The sequence below is a fragment of the Primulina huaijiensis genome, chromosome 3, assembly GCF_012295235.1.
Source record: "Primulina huaijiensis isolate GDHJ02 chromosome 3, ASM1229523v2, whole genome shotgun sequence".
Taxonomy (NCBI): Eukaryota; Viridiplantae; Streptophyta; class Magnoliopsida; order Lamiales; family Gesneriaceae; genus Primulina; species Primulina huaijiensis.
The window spans coordinates 28,452,233-28,473,724 of NC_133308.1; the positions used below are offsets into that span (position 1 = coordinate 28,452,233).

At 35.3% G+C, this 21,492-nt stretch overlaps 2 protein-coding genes, 1 long non-coding RNA gene and 1 pseudogene across 4 annotated transcripts; 3 read left to right on the top strand and 1 right to left on the bottom strand.

Annotated features, from left to right (window-relative positions):
* The first annotated feature begins 1,139 nt into the window (after window positions 1–1,139).
* Window positions 1,140–5,723, top strand: LOC140972654 (salicylic acid-binding protein 2-like; annotated as a pseudogene).
* Window positions 5,724–7,847: 2,124 nt separating this feature from the next.
* Window positions 7,848–12,128, top strand: LOC140974394 (uncharacterized). The gene has a single exon (XM_073437822.1). The coding sequence runs from the start codon at window positions 8,912–8,914 to the stop codon at window positions 11,717–11,719; it is 2,808 nt and encodes a 935-aa protein (XP_073293923.1). The 5' UTR covers window positions 7,848–8,911; the 3' UTR covers window positions 11,720–12,128.
* Window positions 12,129–12,662: 534 nt separating this feature from the next.
* On the bottom strand, window positions 12,663–14,554 carry LOC140974395 (uncharacterized). Of its 2 annotated transcripts, none has more exons than XR_012174777.1 (4): window positions 14,346–14,554; window positions 14,199–14,251; window positions 13,346–13,509; window positions 12,663–13,231 (listed from the first exon to the last, which is right to left on the bottom strand). It is a non-coding gene; the product is annotated as an uncharacterized lncRNA (long non-coding RNA). The 2 variants fall into 2 exon arrangements; XR_012174778.1 differs by having other exon boundaries at window positions 12,663–13,226; window positions 13,340–13,509.
* A 1,948-nt stretch (window positions 14,555–16,502) lies between these two features.
* LOC140974396 (wall-associated receptor kinase-like 14) lies at window positions 16,503–20,623 on the top strand. Its single transcript, XM_073437823.1, has 3 exons — window positions 16,503–17,545; window positions 18,515–18,586; window positions 18,710–20,623. The coding sequence occupies exons 1-3, from the start codon at window positions 16,786–16,788 to the stop codon at window positions 19,981–19,983; spliced, it is 2,106 nt and encodes a 701-aa protein (XP_073293924.1). The 5' UTR covers window positions 16,503–16,785; the 3' UTR covers window positions 19,984–20,623.
* Window positions 20,624–21,492: the final 869 nt, after the last annotated feature.

The following is a 21,492-nucleotide window of genomic DNA, read 5'->3' on the forward strand; positions in this document are numbered from 1 at the left end:
TATTTCATCAATTGCCAAAAAAGCACCCCTTAATTATCCTTCAAAGTCTTATTTTAAGAATATTTTATTGCTATTTTTTTATTTAATATCAAGTTTCATTTAATGCAAATATGAACGGCTTGTGGCGCAGAGCCGTATCAAATTTTGAGATTTTGGTGACATTTTTGAATGTCAATATCACTAATTAAACTCTTCATCGTCCTAACGCTAGTTAGTATGCTACCCTCTTCTCACCGACAATAACATTTCTCTAACTCCTGATTTTATTGAATTCTCAAAATACGAGTCGATCATAGTTTGGGTTGATTTTAAAATTAATCAAACAAAAAATTTTGGTTTAATTTTATATTTCAAAGTTTATATTAAAAAAATTCAAAATAATCCAAAGACTATAGCTACATCAGGATAAATATAATCCACTCGTTGTAGAAGGAAAATTCTAGTCTTTATATGTTTGAGTCTTTTATCATAAAAGCAAAAACAGTAATTTAATTCATATACGTTTTGGGGCATTCCATGTTACGTGATTATTATGTTCTTTGAAGTAGATCTCTTGTGAAACAATCTCACGAATTTATATACGTGAGATGAGTCAATCAGTTCCATATATACAATTAAAAATAATACTAAAGTGATATTATTTTTCATGAGTAGGATGAGGTTGTCAAAATTTTTAATTACGTTTTCAAACATATATGCATATTTCGAGAAATTTTTCATCACTTACAAAAATTTAACGATAAAATCGCACATTTAATTACATTATTTTGAGAAAAATGACTAAAATTGATCAAAAAAGAACATATTTATAGGACTATAATTGATTCAACCAAACATGATGGACTAAAAATGTCACACCCAATACATATATATATTGACATTTTGCATTTTACCTTTAAGTTAATACTATAATTGATTCAACCAAATATACTTAACTAAAAATGTTACACACAATACATACATGACTTATTGACATTTTTCATTTTATTTTTAACTTCATTTAAACATAACAGCAGCTAAGTATAAAGGGTACTATTGCAAGCTATAAGGGAATAGCCGAACCAAATATTAAAGTACCATGTGTTATTTAATTACTTCCCTCTGTGTAGCATATAAAGGCATGCATAATCTCATGCCCATGGCTATTCCCTGATCAAACAAAAATACACACGAAGCTCAAAACCAATGGAAGTCTCAAAGCAAAAAAGGGCACATCTTGTTCTAGTCCACGGCGCATGCCAAGGTTCTTGGTGTTGGTACAAACTCAAGCCCCTACTCGAGGCTGCTGGCAACTATGTAACTGCCCTAGACATGTCGGCCTCTGGCATCAACCCAAAAAGGCTAGATGATGTCCGAACATTTGCCGACTACACGAGAGACCGTTGTTAGAGTTCATGGATTCGATCCCACAGAACGAGAAGGTCGTTTTAGTCGGACATAGCCTCGGTGGATTGAACTTAAGCTTTCCAATGGAGAAGCATCCTGAGAAGATCAGTGTGGCTGTTTTCGTGTCTGCCATAATGCCTGATACCAAACATGAACCATCCTATGTGTTGGACCAAGTAAAATTTTCCAACTATGTAGTTCATAAATTTATACATCTATTACTATTATTAAGTTTAAGCATAATATAATAGAGACAAAATTTTGGTGTCATGGTCTATTCGGCTTTTTTCTTTTGTTTTTTTTATTTATTATTTCAAAATTAGAATTTAGTCCCTCTATCTTTTTATTTTTTATTTAAAATAAAAGTTTAGTCTTTCGGTAATTTTTACCGTTATGATATGACCTCATTTACGTTTTATCATTATGATTTATGATATTACCCTTATTTGAATATAAATCAAATTAATTATAAAAAAAGATTGTGCAAGCATGTAACGTCACTAGTATATATTTAAAAAACAGTGGACTAGGACCTATACTATCCCAAGTTGTCTAAATAAAAGTTTGTGTTGAGAGCTGAACACATAAAATTGTTTTTTTAAATTAAAAAAAAAAAAACAAGAAAACAAGAAACAACGACTGTTTTTCTCTTTTAATTTTTTAACGGAGAGGAAATTTTACTAAAATCAACACATGATAATTGAGACTTTCAATATTCTACGACACTTAGTAAGAAAATTTCAAAAGATACAGGAAATTTCAATTCTAATTCAAGGAAAATTTGTAGATACAAATTGAAATTTTCAAATGGAATTTTATATAATTTTTTATCAATAAAATTATTTCACATGATTTTTTAAAAATTAATAAAGATATAAATGTTATTTGTAGATTTAGTAGTGATTAAAATTCAACGTATACTTTATTTCATAAAATTTTATGCAACTTTTTTTTAAAAAAAAAAAAATTTGTTATTGTTTAGCTCAATATCATCAATTGCATTACCATAATTACAAGTTATTTGAAATTTATGCATTAGCTCCTAAAACATAATAATAAGTTCTTTTTTTCTTATGTTTAATCATGTCTAATTAGTATTGACAATTTTTTTATGAAAATTTGTTATATAATTTGAAGTATATGGAGCGAACTCCGCCGGAAGAATGGTTAGACGCAAAACTCTTACCCATTGGTACTCTCGAAGAACCTCTAACATCAATGTCTTTTGGACCCAAATATGTCAGCGACAAACTCTATCAATTATGTTCCCCACAGGTTCTCCTTTAATTTCCCTAATCTAATTATGTCTTACATGCATGCATGTTCATTCATTATATGACCATCGACCAGAAACAAATTTAGATTACCACAATCATTAGTCTGATCAGTTCGACACCATGTTTGGCAGGATGTGGCATTAGCAAATGCGTTGTTGAGGCCAAGCTCTCTATTTCTTGAAGATTTGTCGAACAAAAGCCCATTCTCAAATGAAGGGTTTGGATCTGTGAGGAGGGTTTATGTTGTGTGCACTCAGGACATGGCCATTCCAGTAAGTTTCCAGCGCTGGCAAATTGAAAACTACGAAGTTGATGAAGTAAAAGAAATTGAAAATGCAGATCACGTGCCAATGATCTCCACTCCTCAAGAACTTTGCCAGTGTCTCTTGGAGATAGTAAAAAAGTACATTTGGTTTCCAAAGATAAGGTTTGATTATTCACCCCTTTGTGCTTTAGGCTTGTGGGTTTTGATTTCTTCAAATAATGTTTATAAATCCCTATGTTGTGGCAAGATTATTACATATATATTACTCAGTAAACTGAAAAGTAATTCAGTAATTCAAGTCAAACTATATAACCATAAGACATTCATACACATATATTAGCAGCTAACCCCAACTACGTACGTACAATACAAGTGTTTCTATCCGATTTAATTACAACGACACCGAACTTGTCATCAGCGACCTTCGTGCAATCAGAAAATAATTCCTAGTACCATGCTTGTTGAGCAGAGAGGGGTTCAGTGGTATGTCTGATAAGGATAAATGATACAAACTACTTTAAAAAGTTATATTGAGTAAAGTATTCCAATTTATGAAACACATAAAAGATGCATCATATGTCAGTATTCGAAGAAATGTAGTATGTAATTACCAACTATTGGCAAATCATATTTTACATGAATTGGGGCAATTTCAATATCATTATCTATAGGCTTGGTGTTATCTGTTCCATTACCTTCGGAGTACCGAGCGTTTATCGTTTTACTAAAATATATAACTGATAGTAATAGTGCAACTCAAATCTTTTAGACCGTATAACAACATATGTGTCACGGTTCGATCGCTCTCCCAGCAAAGACAATTATCGCACACCAACAATTTCTCTCTGAATAATTGCACTTTTTGCAATCAATGTGAATTGAACCCGTGACATTGACTCTAATACAAATTATAAGATCGAGTGCTTGTCGCTTTACCAAAAACTACAGTCGGTGGTAATTGTGCAACTTAAATATTTTAAACTGTATAACAGCACAAACACCAAAGTTCAGTTGCTTTCTTAACAGAGACAACTATTGCACTCCAAAAACCTTTACAAAGTTGTTTCAGCTAGCTTTTATGTTAGCTGAGCAGGGTAATTAATTCCTCCATATTTAGTTCATTATTCTTGTACTCGTCTATTTTTTTGTGTTTTTTTTTTTTTTTTTGAGCTATCAATTCAGGCATGTCAAATCGACCCTCTGGCGGCCTATTTGGAGGCGGGCTAGCCCATTTAGGCTTGTGGGTCAAGGCGAGGCAGGTGATCCACCAAATTTTTTAGAATTTTTAAAACTATATTATACTTTTTATTTCTAATAGTTTTTGTATGGTTGGTAAGTTTTGAAAAAAATTTATTATTTGAAATTATTTATATATGATTGACAAGTTTTGAAAAGTTTATCTTATTTATAATAGTTTATGTAGAATTGATTAACTTTGAAAAATTATTAACTTGTCTGATGTCAGATCATCAATTACATCAAAATAATCGAAAATTAAACGTTAATATATCAAATCTAAACTTTGAAAACTTGTTGAATTGAAACTTAAACTTGATCAAGCCAGAGTAATGTTTCACAGTTTAATAAATCTTCCAATTATTTTATGGGCTGGTTAAGAAAAATGATATGATTTTATCTATAAGAAGTGCTTAAAAATAACAACAGAAAAATGAGAAAAAACGAGACAGTTGATTTTTATGGGCCGGATAAGTACGTGATCTATATTTGGTTCCAAATATCTTAGTGGGCTTTTTAAGGATACCATTGGCTGCCCAATTCAAGGTGGTCAAGCTTTAGTGGGCTATTCGTTATGGATTTGATATGTATTCGATTCGGTATCAAAGTTGGAGTTCAGCTTTCCATTTATCTTGAAATTAATTTGGGTCTTTAATACATGGTAGCAAAAAAATTATTTCATGCTAGTAAGAAGCCTTTGAGCTGGAGGAATATGTGATTATTTAATTAGTGTTCGGAGTTCGATTCTCTGTATCAATATAATCCCGGATGAGTTTGTCGCACGCACATGATTTGCCCAATATAGTTTATCAGGCTGACGTAGTTTGTAGGCTATTGCGTAAGTTCGAAGGTTTATCCAATGCACATCGAAATATAATGGTCGTATCATCATACAAAAATTAATTAATCACAATATAATTATGAGAAATTAAAATGTTAAAAGTAAACGATCAAATATAAAATTTAATAAGGAAAATTAATCCAATACAATTATATTTCACATATAAAATACATTTATACGAACGGGCGAACACAAGTGGTTGAAAGCACGCACTTTACATATACAAAAATTAACAATCAGTATGAAGCCATGATATTTGAGGCGGTGATTATTTTTACCTGACTGTTAAATTGAAAAGAGATATGATAATTTAATTTGGATGAAAAATTGAATAGGAAGCAGTGAAAGGTTAGATTAAGCTTATACTAATTTTTTGGGAAATTTGTTTTTTTTTCTTCGTGTTTTTCACGTACTATCGTAGAATTTCAATTTTAGTGATGCATCTTCCGATTTTTTGCGATTTGATGTAAAAACTATCTGCATGTTAAATGCCACATTGATTAGAATTCATAAAATTGCTCAGAAAGTAAAGCTAGTATATACATTTGAACTGAAAAAATCTCGGAACTCGAATAGGGAAAGGACTATAACTTTTTCACGAACTGCGAGAAGTTTGACAATGTCGTCCGGTAGCATTCCTTTGTTGTCATGAGACTCTTCATGTGTTTCGATGATTGCTTTTATCACTGGTTTCTTGTACTTTCTGTAGCGGCTTTGAAGTCAATTTTTTCGCCAACTTTTTGCGAACCAAAGAAAATCCAAATTTTAGTCTTATTTTAGTCTTTTTATCATGATTGTTGATGTAACATTATACACACATTAATGTCTTGTCAGCACCACATTTGTGTCATATAAGAAAAATGACTGAAATTATCAAAACAACAAAGATAACAGACTAAAACTGAAATTCGACAATATAGAAGATTAGACAAACATAAATAACAAAAAAAATAAGTTTTTCAATTTTTTCCTTTAAAACATAAAAAAAAAGATAGGAGGATGTTTCTGGAAGTTTGAAAAGGCTCCATTGATCATCAATATATCACCAGTTAATTATTTTAAGATATTTGTAATTCGATGTATGTGATTAGTATAAAAAATAGAAAATCAAATAATTTTTTAAAATTTTAAAATGAAAGATCAATTTTCGACAACAAATTTATATTGATCGAGTCAAAGGCAGCAGATAGGATAAGATTATTTCAAGTTGACCGAAGATAACAAGATGCATTAACACGTTGCTTTACATATAACTTAAGGAACAATTCAATTATAGAATTTTGCCTTCAAGATTAATGTCTTCATCACGATCATTTGTACACATAACTCTTTCAAAAGTAAATTATTATATTTAAATATTTTAATTAATTTTTAGTACTATATATATATATATTTCGTGAATTATATATAATAGACACACACTGAAGCCAAATGAAATTATAAAATGTTATTTTATTTAAAGCAAGTCCACAATTGAACGTGTTGATTAATGCGTGTATTTACTAATATAGTAAAATAATCAATTTTTGGAAACAAACATTAAAGAAGGAAGAGAGGCCAATGTAATTAAATGTTTGATTAGGGATAGGTACATTTATTATTTCACTCTGCCATAATTTGATTATTATGCATATTATAAATTTATAAGTACATTTTACACTAAAATATGTGCATGTAGGGTAAAAGAGACAAAGTATATGCATGAATAAAACATTTTTTTCTTTTTTAAAAAGAGGGATTTTTTTATACCACCCCTATTATTCAATGTTGTTTCCCCTTTTTTTTCTTTTTTTTCTNTTTTTTTTTTTTTTTTTTTTTTGTATATTATATGGATTTTTTTTGGCGTTGAAATTTGATTAAAATACTTATTGAGTTGAATATATTTTAAAACGTATGATTTCATGGGAAATATGGCATGCTAGGTTTGATAATTAACTCACTAAAATATACTACGGTTTGGTGGACTAGTTGCATATAAAGTAATGGCTAATTGACAATTTGCAATTGTTTAGATATGTTGAAAAAAATGCAATCAATCGTGAAAAGTATTAATTATAATTTATAATTTAAGTCTTCCCTTGTTAAATTTTAAAATTCACGGAATACTCATTTTAAAGTTCCACTATTTTTTTTTAACATGTAGCCGCTATCTTTTGTGTACTCCGAGTAAACTCGAAGATTAAGACAGTAGTCTACAAATTACGTTGATCGGGTGAACTGTACTTGATAAATCTTGTATGAAATACTCAAAACTGAAATGAGGAGATCAAGAGAAAGAGATTGAACCTCTGACTTATTGGTAGAAGTTCATTATACCTTAACATCCAAACTATTTTTGATGGGCGAGTTCCATTCTTTTGTTCGGAGTTGGTGGTACTTACTACTTAACTACGTTTTGCATCCAAACTAATAAGTTATTTTTTTTTCCAATATAATACTTATTAAAAAAACATAGAGAGAAATAATTTGGTCGGATAGATTATGTGTTTTATTTCAAATACTAGAACAAAGTTAGCCGATGCTATTTCCTGTACCGATTATTTGTCTTATTGCAACTGGTAAAACAAAGTTAGCCGATGTTTCTTTCTTACATTGGCAAGCGCGCGTGTTAACTGAACAAATCTTCAACGAGGGATTGATAGTTGGATTAGATTTCACCATGCATTCTATTAAATTCTGTAAGCCTCTGAATATGTATTTATAATCCATTTTTAGTTATCAAAATCCAAAATTAAGTAGTTGCTTGGCTGGTTATATTTGAAGATTATGACGTGTATAAAACTATTAATAAAGGAAAAAAAAGTAAATAAACGTACAGATGTGTAAAAGTCAAATGAGATTGGTTTGGTTTGCTGGGATCGTAAAGGGGTAGGCTGGGTTTAGTGCACCACATAAAAAGCAATTCCACCATAGCTTCGCTAGCTCCCACTAGGGTCAATGTCAAAGCAAGAGAGGAGAAAGGCGAATACTTAAATAGGGAGAGCAAACTGGGGTGATGGTAATCAATAGGGATATGTTTTGGATTCAATACTGTAATAAATGTGCAGTTGTTGTAGTGGGTCTGCTCTTTAGTGACCTGCAGAGAAGAGGAGAGAGAGGGGAGAGCGTGAAAAACTGAGAAGAAATTGTGGTTTCTGTAGGTCTTTTAGGCGACTGAAGACGAGTGGGAGAAGGGTTTTTCATGTGATTTATAAAGGCGAGATCTTGGGAGGGATTTATTGACGGAATTTGAGTGAATCGGAGTTTTGTTGGTGTTTTAGGTGATTCAAGACAAGTGGGAGGAGGGTTTTTTTGATGATTTACAGAGCTGAAATCTTGTGAGGCGTTTTTGCATAGTCTAGTAGTTCTTTGTTTCTGTGTTATTGTTATTATCCTTACTGTGTGTTTTTGCGAATTCGATGCTAAAAGGTTGAGTCTTTGAAATATTGGATCTTGAATATATGTGGTGTGCTCTGCAATTTTCCTTCTTTTTTATTTGACGTTCGTGAGTTGGAAGTGCTGAACCTTTGAAATTCAGGCTTTCCCCATAATTTGTGGGCTGGGACAATTTTATTCTCTTCCTTTTGAAGAATCCTTATTTCGTGCTTTCTTATTGGGCTATCAACATCTTTAATAGATTTTTTAAACTAGGTATTTTCGACTGAGTTCTGTAATAGACAGCGAATGTTCTTGCACTTTTCTTCCGTGAGATAGGGTGCTCCGAGTTTTGAAAGAAAAAGTTCCTATTCGGGAGCAAGCTTTTTCTGGCATTGATTCCTTTTAGCTTTCGGTACTTGAGTTTGAAATTGAGCCAACTTTTCTGGGACAGATGACTATTTATGTAAAGTAAAACCTAGAACTCCTGTATTTATATAGATTATTGAATTTGTTTAGTTGCCGGCGGGGATAGACAGAAGGAAAGTTTTAATGCATCTCTCACTATGGAGGCCAATATCTCACTGTGCTGCTCTAATCTTGGACAAAAAGAGCAGAAGATGTGTTGAGTCGGAGCATTCGGCCGATGAAACTAGGACGAATTCATCAGTTATGAGGAAACTTCAAGAACACAAGCTGAGGGAGGCTCTTGAAGAAGCATCTGAAGATGGGTCCCTTGTTAAGTCCAAAGATATGGATTCCGATGCATTGAGTAATCAAGACGAGGGCTTGGGCAGATCAAGGTCTCTGGCACGGTTAAATGCTCAGAAAGAATTCCTCAGAGCCACTGGTCTTGCTGCTGAACGCACGTTTGAATTGGGGGATGCAATCCCACAGCTTAATGCAGCATTCTCCAAGTTCCTCACAATGTACCCTAAGTACCAGTCAACGGAGAGGATTGATCAGCTTAGGGAAGATGAATACTCACATCTCTCCGGTGCTGCTTCAAAGGTATGCCTCGACTATTGTGGATTTGGGTTGTTTTCTTTGCTGCAAACTGTACATTATTGGGAATCTACTGCATTTAGTTTGTCTGAGATTACTGCCAATCTAAGTAATCATGTTCTGTATGGGGGAGCTGAAGAAGGAACTGTAGAACATGATATAAAGAGCAGGATAATGGAATATTTGAACATACCAGAAAATGAATATGGTCTTGTTTTCACTGTAAGCCGTGGCTCGGCCTTTAAATTGCTTTCTGAATCGTACCCTTTTCACACCAACAAGAAGTTGTTGACCATGTTCGATCACGAAAGCCAGTCTGTGAGTTGGATGGCTCAGTGTGCTAGAGAGAAAGGTGCAAAGGTTCATAGCGCATGGTTTAAATGGCCGACCCTAAAACTCTGTTCGGCTGATTTGAGAAAACAAATTTCGAACAAAAAGAGGAGAAAGAAAGATTTGGCGAATGGCCTTTTTGTTTTTCCTGTTCAGTCTAGAGTCACCGGAGCCAAGTACTCGTATCAGTGGATGGCTTTGGCTCAACAAAACAATTGGCATGTCTTGCTTGATGCTGGGGCATTGGGTCCCAAGGACATGGATTCTCTTGGATTGTCTTTATTTCGGCCAGATTTTATTATCACATCATTCTACAGGGTGTTTGGTTATGACCCAACCGGATTTGGATGCCTTCTGATGAAGAAATCTGTGATGAGTAGCCTTCAAAATCAGTCTGGTCATGCGGGGTCCGGCATAGTGAAAATTACTCCCGTATTTCCTCTGTACTTGAGCGATTCAATGGATAATATTCCTGGATTTGGTTACGAAAATGAAGCTAATGGGAATGGTGAAGTTAATTCCGACACCAACACAGGATCTCAATTACCGGCCTTTTCTGGAGCATACACTTCTGCTCAGGTAAGAGACGTGTTTGAGACAGAGATGGAGCACGATAATGTTTCAGACAGGGATGGGGCGAGCACCATATTTGAAGAATCTGAAAGTTTTTCTGTGGGAGAGGTGATAAAAAGCCCGGTATTTAGTGAAGATGAATCTTCCGATAACTCGCTGTGGATTGATTTGGGTCAGAGTCCGCTCGGGTCTGATAGTGCTGGTCATTCAAGCAAACTAAAGTTGTCAACACCACAGCCACCAGCTTGGTTTTCTGGCCGAAAGAATAATAAGCTACCCTCTCCAAAAGCATCAAAATTATCAAGTAGTCCAATGTATGACAAGAAATTTAATGTGGGGCATCATGAAAACTGCCACGTCTTATCATTTGATGCGGCTGTTCGATCCGTGTCTCATGAATCAGCGCGTTTCATGGATATTCCTGAAGAAGAACAATATACAGAGGGACACCCTGAATCAAGAAAATGCAGTACTCCTGATAATCAGTATGTTCATGAGATCGAAGAACTGGAGACCAATCAATCAAGTAGTTTTGCTGCGAAGGACTCAAGTATCGATGATTTCCCTTCTGTTTCCGATCATCGGACTATTCAGAATGGGTCAGTTTCTGAGATGTGCCTTGAGAAGGAGAGTGCAATAAGAAGAGAGACAGAAGGTGAATTTCGGTTACTAGAAAGGCGAGAAAAGAGTAGAATCGCAGGTGGCAGATTTTTTGGATTAGAAGAGACTGATCAGCCAAGAATCAAGGGGGGCAGGGTATCCTTTAGCACTGAAGATAACAATAAAGCTCATCTTAGTCATTCTGTGGAGCCAGGAGAACTATCTTCTATCAATTTAGAGGATGATGATTATATCAGCAATGGAGAATATGGGGATGAACAAGATTCGGAGAGGGGTGAACCAGAGATAAACTGTAGGCATCATGATCACATTAACATGCTTGGTCTCAACAAGACCACCTCTCGTCTGCGGTTCTTGATAAATTGGCTTGTTACCTCGTTGCTCCAATTAAGGCTGCCTAGTTCGACTGGAACAGATTATGTACCCCTCGTTTACATTTATGGCCCTAAAATTAAATACGAAAGAGGTGCCGCTGTGGCATTCAATGTGAGGGATAGAAATCGGGGCCTGATTAGTCCAGAAATCGTTCAAAAATTGGCTGAAGCGCATGGTATTTCTTTGGGTGTTGGAATACTGAGTCACATAAGGGTTCTTGACAATGCCAAACATCTATCTTTGTGTCTAGATGATACTACCCTTTGTAAACCGATGGAAAATGGCAGACACAACGGCAAGAGTGCATTCATCAGAGTTGAGGTTGTTACTGCTTCACTTGGATTTTTGACCAATTTCGAAGATGTTTACAAGTTGTGGGCCTTTGTGGCTAAATTTCTTGACACGACCTTTGTAAAAGACGTTCTTCCTTCCATAGAGGAGGAGACTGAAAATTGATACTATGGGGATGGTGGCCTTTCTTTTGGTTCAGTGGGTATTGCTTCAAGCTGAAGATTAAGAGGTTTATGCTTATGTGTATGCATCTCATTTATTTCAGGCAGACCAGAAAAGTAGAATTCAAGAGAGGGAAATAAATAGAAACACTCGGTCCCGGAGTAAACCTCCCGCATGTTTGCTGCAAGCTGGTGAATTTGTTCATTCTTGATTTTGATTGGTTGGAATTTATCCTTTGCTTTCTGGGGTTCATGTAAAGATATTTTTAGAAATTTTTTTTTTATCATTTTCAGGTAGTAATGAATTACACTAGATATGAATGAGCTTGACATCTCCCTGTCGACAATGATTTGTGGACAGAAGTAATTTCTTGTGTAAAAACGATCATGTTTTACTTGCTGCAATGCTACTACACCTTTGTTGTATAACCGTGTTCAATTTTTATAAGTTCCTGAAATCGAACTTGTCGATTACTCACTAATTAATTCTTGAATGATTCATCTCTTTTTACCGACTCCAGTCGTGCAAAACTGAACCGGGGCAAGAATTGATTAAATGTTGGTTCTGTAGCATGATATCAAAAGGGGAGATGAAAGTGCAGTGAATAATTGATCCAAAGCGTTTCCTTCATTCATCCTCCACCGAGCGAGTGTTACCTACGCGTCTTACGTGCTGATTGGACACGAATGCAAATAATTGTCCGAAAAAATGATTAGAATAAAACAGATACTACCATTGGAGAAGCCTAGGCTGGACCAATGCGTGCTGCTAGATCATAAACCATTCAAGAACTAATAGATTTAATAGTTTAATTGAGAAAGAAGAGCCTATTGCATTTCAGAGAGGTGGAACTCATGTATTTTAGAAACCTACCATGTAATTTGAATTGTTCCAATTTTGTTTCAGAGTTGACAACTACCGTCTTCCGCTTAAAATTGTAGAGGGCAATAACACAGACTACTGGTTTCATTAACAAAAAATGTGAACAAATGCATAGCATCTACGCTGAGTACATTTTTTCACAAGTCCTTTGCCATCCTCAGCAGTGTTCATAAACTCTCACTAAAGTACGATTTCATCAGGTAAATAATGATGAAAATAAATCATCTGACATTGCCACATTGAATAAATGTCTAGTCTTGGCAGTCGTTTCCTTGATATCCTACTTTAACAAGCCAGAAGCGGACAGGAGGCGCAGTGCTTGGTTTGAATTGTTCAAAACAGCGGAAGATGTTGAAAACTACATTTTTCGTTTCTTTAGAAAGTCCAGCGAATTTCTGCACACATCGAGCCAGCGGTATGTCATTCCAAATAACAGGTGCTAACCTGGTCAACAAACCAAAAAATTGTTAATTCCAGGTTCAAAAACATCTATGGCAAGAGCAAATGTTTGTGGCAGATATGTAAAAAAAAATTGGAGCGAGAACCCAGTTTTTTTTTTTTTTTTTGGCTTCTATTTCTTGAAGCTGTCTTCTTCTCCGATTTATCATCCTCAGAATCGATGTAAAAACTATCCTGCAGATAAAATGCCAGATTGATTAGAATTCATATAACTACTCAGAAAGTAAAGTTGGTATATACATATGGACTGAAAAAATCTAGGAACTCGAATAGAGAAAGGACTAGTACTTTTCACGAGCTGCAAGAAGTTTGACAATGTCGCCCGGTAGCATTCCTTTGTTGTCATGAGACTCTTCATGCGTTTCGATTATTGCTTTATCACTGGTTTCCTGTCCTTTCTGTAGAGGCTTTGCGCCAACTTTTTGCGATGCTCTTTCCCTTCACGAAATCCCCTAGAGAATCAAAATTTGTCAATGATAGGTCATCAACAAGTTGAATCCAGAGTAATTATCAACAGAAACAAAAAACGTTGTCGTTAAGTGCATCCAGATGGGAATCTGAAAAGGACGCCAAATTTCGAGGACAAAATAGCTGTAAGAGGTCAAAATGAGTTTTCAAAGAGCTTCAAATTGAAAGAAAAAGTCACAAAGCAACAATGATAAATACAGATACAAACAAACACGACATATTGACTGACTTGCAACCAAATAAGAGTTCTCTTTCACACCACTTCAACAAGTAAAAGCTCGTTCTTTCAAAAAATTTCTTAAGAAGTAGAGCAGCGAAACACCAATTTGAGGTAAAGGCCAAGGCTACAGTAAGAAAAAGGATGCTGAGACAGAGGAGAAAAACCAGCAGGTTAAGGAAAGCTTGTTCAAATTCACCTAAGGCGAGGTTCCTACCACCCTATAGATTCTCTAAATGGAATATCTACGTTCAACAACGGGAAACAGACAGGAGGTGCTTCAACCTAAGATCCCCAAAGCAGTCTTTTTAGTCTATGAGGACCTAATCTTTATCCTATAGCTTAATGGGGGCCCAAAACAATACCGACGTATAATCTACAGAAACAATAGCAGATTCTCAAACCAGGCAATCCACACTCTTTGGAAAATAATAAACTCCATAAATAACTCCAAACCTGGCCTTATTTTCTCTTTGGATTTTCCTTATCTCTTCATATTGTTGCGTACCCTGAAAAAAATGCAAAATTTAGCTAAAAACACCATAAAAACTTTTGGTCACAATAAATTAAACACTAAAGCTATTAGCTGAGAATTGAGCAAACCTGTTGCCAAGTAAGATCCTCGGGCGCATCGGAGTCCTAGTCTGCTTCTCCGTCTGACATTTAAATTCAGAATATCAAAGATGTGTATCAATTTGGTTTAACTGAAGATCCCACGAGGTTAAAAATTAGGGAATTTGCTAGCTCGGATTTGAGAAATGCGGCGGAGTACTGAATCAGGGAATGCAAAATTTTGGCAGTAAATTGTTTGGTTAATATCAATTTAGACCCTGTAATTTACAGGTTCTCTCGGTTAGACCATTTCATTTCTCTCATACCAAAAGAATGCTTCGTATTACGATTTTCTATCCAATTTAGGCTATGCAGTTAAAAACAAGGTTCTAAAAAGCGTGAAGCGCCCCGAAGCGCGGATGTCGAGCTCCAAGCTTTTCAAGCTTAAGCGAGATTAGCACAGGCTTAAGCGTGAAAAAGCGTTTTTTATCTTTAGTGTAATTGTAATTATCTCAAACCAATAAATAGATAAAATAATACATAAATATGATAAATTTAAGTCTAATGTATTAATTCTCATATTTATAAAATCATAAGAATATTAAAATTACAATCTTTATTTGTTTTTTCAATTAGACCATATTAAAAATGTTAAATATTTGTCAAATCATTATCAGACATGTTTAATCATAATTAAAATTAAAAAATAAACATCTAAATTATAAACTTAATTTATTATTTTAAAATAAAAGGACATACCTTCAAAATAAAAAAATAAAAAATAAATAGATGCGATTAATTGTGCTTAAACACGCTTAATTAAACATCTTAATTACGCTTTTTTCCGCTTTCTCCCAAGCGAGACGTTTTTGACGAGCTTCAAGCTTAAACGAGCTTTTTAGAACACTGGTTAAAAAAACCCTTTATAAATATTTTCGTACATGACAACAAATTATATTGATATTTAAATTTTTTTTTTTTGAGGAACACTTTTATTTCTACTATAAACACGAAAGTGTGATAATAAAAATATACAGCATTCATTCCATTGAAAATAATAATATTTTTTTTTTGACTGAAAATAATAATATTAAATATAACTATTTGTTTTTTTTTAAAAAAAAAATTTTTTTTCGTTGAATTTTTCTTATAAATCTACAGCCACATTTAGTTAATGAAAATATATTACTTTTATCTTTGGACGTGAAAGACTTAAAATTCATTTAAATCTAAAGTAAGATCTTTTTGAGACGTTGTTACGAATTTATTTGTATGAGATAGATCAACCAAATTCATACTTAAAGTGAAAAATAATATTTTTAACATGAAAATAATATTTTTAATGAATTATGTCGAATTGTAGGTCAGTTTCATGAAATTTACTTCGAAAAAGTTTGTGTGTTAAATCTAATAGACATTAAATAAAATTTGAAAAATATGTTAATGAGTGTCAAGACATGATTTTCATTCAATCAATTAAACATGCCATTAATTGTAGACACGATTAAAAATTAATTCCAATTTTTCGAAATTCTCCTCATTTTGCAAATTAAAAGAATCACATAGATCTGCGATGAAATTAAGAGAACTAATCATTTGATTCTTTCATCGAATAGGATACCACAGAATAATCGTCGGTAAGATTTAATCATAATTTAAAGTGGATTCAAAATTAAAAACATTTTTAAAGCGAAGCCTGTGATTTCAAATACGGGATACATAAAATATTAATTTTTTTAATCTATCAATATTTTTTTTTTCATTGTTATCCATTTCTGTTCATGCAAATTACATGTGTTTTTTTTTGTTATGTTGTCGATGTTTTAGTCCATTAATGTGTATTTTTTCGATTTTAATAAATTTCAATTGGAATATTGACATGACATCGAAAAATGATAATGTATCGTCGAGAATGCGGAAGTTGTGAGGACTCGAGTGATATAAACGAAGATTGGAAAATATGTATATTGCAAGTTAACCGATAGTAGGACCACGTAAAAAATTATAATTTCCCCATTTACAAAAAATGTCAATACATAATTAGAACAATTATAAAATATATTAACCAAGAAAGAAGTCACGAGAAATCGCGTGGTTGTTCATCCTTCATGTGCTTCAGCACCTAACAGATAAACTTCGCCTGTTTATTGTATAAAAGTTTCTTCTTCCTCTTCCACCACCCTTGTTTGCTTCTGCGCATCAAAAACCCAGATTCTTGCAGCAGCCGCCATGGACAAGCTGGAGCAGAAGCCGTTGGAGGTTGGAACATTCAATAACCTGAAATGACAGAGCCATTACGTAAAAAAAAACATTGGAATGCATTTAATTTCTTCCTACCAATATCAACTGTACCCCTTTATTGCCACCATTAAGTCTATCCCATACAAGTCAACCTTCTCACCATCGCCATCTCCATTTTGATCTCCACCAGTAAATTTTTTACTGGGTTTTTTCCCTTTATTCTGATGGTAAATCCTCCAGTTCACCCACAATGAGTTTGCGCTTCTTCCCGATAGTTATCTGTTTAGTTCTCTCAGTTTTAGCGCAGTTCTCTTCTTCTATTAGGATCAACTCAACCGGGTGCGATCATTCTTGCGGTAAAACCCGCGTGCCATATCCGTTTGGGTTCTCCGATGGATGTGAAATAAGGTTAAAATGTAGTAGCAAATCGGGAAAAGCTATGATAGGTGATTTTCTGGTTCAGAATTTGACGTCGGATCAGATTTTGGTCAGTGTTCCGGCTATGTGTCACCGTCCGATTAAAAAATTGTCCCAACTTTTCGGCGAGAACTTCGCGCCTACGTTGTATAACGGTCTTCTGGTGGAGAACTGCAGCTCCAGCCTGAATGATTGCGTGGTCCCGGGTAGGTTGATTCAGTCCGGAGTCAGTTTCGAAAGCTGCAATCGGGGGAACGATCTTCACAATATAAGCTGTTATTCTGAGGGGATCGAAGATGCGTCGCAGTTTTTGGATTATGAGAAGGTTTTGAGAACAGGGAACTGCACTGTTTTGCTCTCTTCGGTCACGGTGCATATGATTGGAGGTTTTGTTGCTGGGAACGGGAGCTCCGCCGTTTCTCTGGAGTTTCAGACGACAGAGCTGGGTTGGTGGGTTGCGGGGAACTGTAGTTGTCATCCAAACGCAACGTGTACACCGGTCTCCAATAGGGAGGAGCGGAAGGGGTTCCGCTGTGAGTGTGCTGAAGGTTACACCGGAGATGGTTTTGCCGGTGGCGTAGGTTGTCGGAAAGGTCAGTTCATTTTCATTTAATTTAGTTTGTGATAATTTTTTGCATAAAATTGCATGTTGACTTTGGAAGTTGTTGAACTATTCAATTGAAAGATGTTATATTATTTTATTTTATTTATGAAAAAATTTAACTGCCATCTTCCATTTTTTTAAATGTGTTTATTTATGGAGTTTTTTCTTTTAGCTAATTTATGGAAGTTTTTTTTTTTGGTAAGAGTTGTCTTTAACTTTAAAAATCCCGCCCTCAACTTGGAACAGATGGGCTTTGAGCCATTTTCAATTTACGGTAGTTGTCTAATTGTTAAAGAATATGAAGAATTGACTTAACTACCGACCATGAATCTATATTCCATATTGGACTACGTATTTGGTCAAATAATCTATTTAGCCTTCCCTAGATAAAACTTGAAAATTATCTTATAATAATATTAGTTTTTGGATTTTTTGGGTTAAAGAATGAAATTAGGAGAAAGCATCCACTAGGTAGATGAACCAAATGGTACCCAAAATTTTATTCAACTATGTTGGGAGGCTATATTTTCATAAACTATTTAATTTCTTGATTTTGCATGGTTGATTGGTTGTTATCTTCACATATATGTTGTCCTACTTTGTCCGAAAACAGTCGAGAAATTAGTAAAGGCGCATAGTCCATCCACTAGACTTATATATAGATTCCTTTGAATATACAAGCCATTTATAAATTTCAAATATTTAATCCAAAGAAGTCAAAAAAATTTAGAAGATATGGATTGCTAAATAAAAACATATACGGGTTAGTCTATATCCCATTTGAAGTGATCCTATCGATAGAAAGAGATCAATGAATCTCGGTAAAGAATGATGTGGAAATTACCGTAGCGTTAATATCCACGTCGGAATTATGGGATGACTTGTAAGATTTGAAAATACCTCCTATTTACGATGTTGGTCTTCTGATGTTTTGTTTTGTTTTTTTTTTTTGTATCAGTTTCTCACTGCAGTACTTCAAGTCGCCTGTTGGGTAGATGTGGCGGAACCAAAGTACGCATTCTCATCGGAGGTACTTGCGCTAAATTCGATGCCATGCATCGATCTAGCATCAAATTTTCCTTTGTTCAGCCGTGCATCCATCCAACCATCCTTTGTACAGTAGTTGTATCATCACCGATATCTATTTTTGTAGGGATCATTGCCGGAGCTTCTTCAGTGGCCGGCCTGGCTTTCATCTGCTACTGCATAAAGAAACGCTCCAGATCTTTGAAAAACCGGTTAATAATAAAGCGTCTAATCTCTGAAGTAGCAGGCAACTCCAGTGTCCCATTCTATTCATACAAAGAAATCGAGAGAGCAACTAATGGCTTCTCAGAAAAACAACAGCTGGGAACTGGTGCATTTGGCACGGTTTATGCAGGAAAACTCTACAACCAAGAGTCAGTCGCAATTAAAAAGATAAGATATCGTGATCATGAGAGTGTCGAACAAGTAATGAATGAGATCAAGCTTCTGTCCTCTGTGAGCCATCCGGGTTTACTCCGTCTTTTAGGATTCTGCATCGACAATGGAGTGCAGATTCTCGTTTATGAGTACATGCCGAATGGGACTTTATCTCAGCATCTACAGAGAGAAAGGGGCACTGTACTTCCATGGACTGTTCGCCTCACCATTGCTGCTGAAACAGCTCATGCAATTGCCTACCTTCACTCGGCCATGAATCCTCCAATATACCACAGAGACATAAAATCAAGTAATATACTCCTAGACTACAATTTCAAGTCGAGAGTAGCAGATTTTGGGCTATCAAGATTCGGCATGGTGGATGATTCCCACATTTCCACGGCCCCCCAAGGAACTCCTGGCTATGTCGATCCTCAGTATCATCAGAACTTCCATTTATCAGATAAAAGTGATGTCTATAGTTTTGGTGTTGTCCTTGTTGAGATAATCTCGGCAATGAAGGTAGTGGATTTTACCCGGCCTCACAGTGAGATTAATTTGGCTGCACTAGCAGTAGACAAAATTGGAAAAGGTCGTGTTGATGATATAATAGATCCATATCTCGAACCAAATAGAGATGCTTGGACCCTTTCATCTGTACATAAAGTGGCCGAAATAGCATTTAGATGTCTTGCTTATCACCGGGACATGAGGCCTTCCATGATGGAGGTGGCAGATGAGCTAGAGCAGATTCGGATAAGTAGTTGGGCGCCGTTGGACGAGAATATACACATGGGATCATCAGTCGCCTCGTCATGCTCATCACCCTACCATGGGAGTGAGAGATCTTTTAAAGCTTCAGCAACATTCAAGAAAACCCGGGTGCCGAGTAGGAGGCTGATTGTCCTGCAGAGAGAAGCAGAAGATGTGAAGGACTGTTCCCCAGTTTCTGTACAAGATTGCTGGTTGAGTAGCCCGAGCTCCCCCTCAACCAACACCTTATTGGCCAATGTCGTCCAGTAATTATATAATTGCATATTTTAGCCGTCATTGTGTTATTTGTGAGCTGAGTGGGGCAGTCCAAAGAGCAGAATGACTCGTGAATCCAATCGAGATATGCAGAACTACGATATATTTTGAAGAGGAGAAATGTATTGTCTTGCTCATGACGATGGTAGTCGAATTTTTTTGCCAAGTCTTTTAAAGTATAAATACAGAGGAAATGCTTTTCCAATTTTCATTTAAATCTTGAAAGTTGGGCACATTTTGCAAGTGAAGTACATAGGCAGAATACAAAGTACAGATAAATTCTTACATAAATTTCCAAGAATCCAGAATTTTACAGTTAAGTTTCACTTAGGCAAAACTAATGATTTTAAATACAATCACAACATGAACAATAAAACAAGCACTTAACTCACGCTTTCTTAGCTTCCGGCCCCAAAATGGCGTTCACAATCGAAGAACCGATCACAAGTCCGAGCAGCTCCGCCACACACACCGCTCCAGCCTGCGCCAGATTGCTGGTCCTCACGGCCTGCTCGATCTCCTTCTCCGCCATCTCTAATTCCTTCTCCGCGACTTCAATCTCCTTCTCCGTGGCCTCTAACCCTTCCTTCACTATCAGCTCCGCCTCCTCCTCCACCTTACGCAGGCCTTTCCGGAGCCCGAACAGCGGTATATCCTGAGCTCTCGCGGGTATTTCCATCGCCGTCAATGCAGTGGTGGCGGCGAACAGAAGCAAGGACTGCCTCCTGGACGGAAGCGCCACCTGCGCATGCTTGCTAACGTGTACCTTCTAGGGAGTGGGGTGCGCGGGGGGGTATTTGTGCGGCGGCGTGCGAACTTCTGGTGGCCATGGATTTCGTCTCGAATCGATGGAGCTCCACGAAAACGTCATTCAACGGTCGTGATTTAGCGGGATTAGAGAGCAAAAAGACCAAAATGTCCACCATAAGCCTATGTTGGCAACTTGGAACTCTCATATTGTTATACGTAAAAATAATAATAATAATAATAATTTTAAAGCTAAAGCTAGATAATATTAACGGGTAACAATTTCAGTTTGTACAACATGATTCTAAAACATCATTTGGTAAATGGATCGTGAAATCAAATAACAAAAATGGATTACTCATGGATAATAAATCAAAATATAGATGATAGATATATAACTCTAATTGTTATAAAACTCGAGGTAGATTCTCATGAAAACAAAAATAGATAAGCAATCAATATGTTATCTGTATCTAATTAAAATGCATATAATCATGTAGGCACATGTTCGAAGCATGCATGTAGAGTGTGCTTCTTTTACAACATGCTCTAGTCTTTGATATTTTTCGATGATTTTAGAGTTTCATAACAAAGATGTTGTGTCTACGACGAAAACTCATCATCGTCTTATCATGTTTTATTTCTATTTTAAATCTATGACAAAGAAAAGAGTTACCGACTTTCTTGGTCGCCCCCCTCACTGAACCAACTTGAATCTAAACTATGATTCAGATCAGATCAGTTCTTACCCATATT

Excerpts from the sequence above, each read along its gene's own strand:
- LOC140974396 (XM_073437823.1), top strand. The coding sequence starts at position 16,786 with ATGAGTTTGCGCTTCTTCCCGATAGTTATCTGTTTAGTTCTCTCAGTT. Across the intron at positions 17,546-18,514 it reads TGGCGTAGGTTGTCGGAAAG|TTTCTCACTGCAGTACTTCA; the intron begins GTCAGTTCATTT and ends TTTTTGTATCAG. Across the intron at positions 18,587-18,709 it reads AGTACGCATTCTCATCGGAG|GGATCATTGCCGGAGCTTCT; the intron begins GTACTTGCGCTA and ends CTATTTTTGTAG.
- LOC140974394 (XM_073437822.1), top strand. The coding sequence starts at position 8,912 with ATGCATCTCTCACTATGGAGGCCAATATCTCACTGTGCTGCTCTAATC.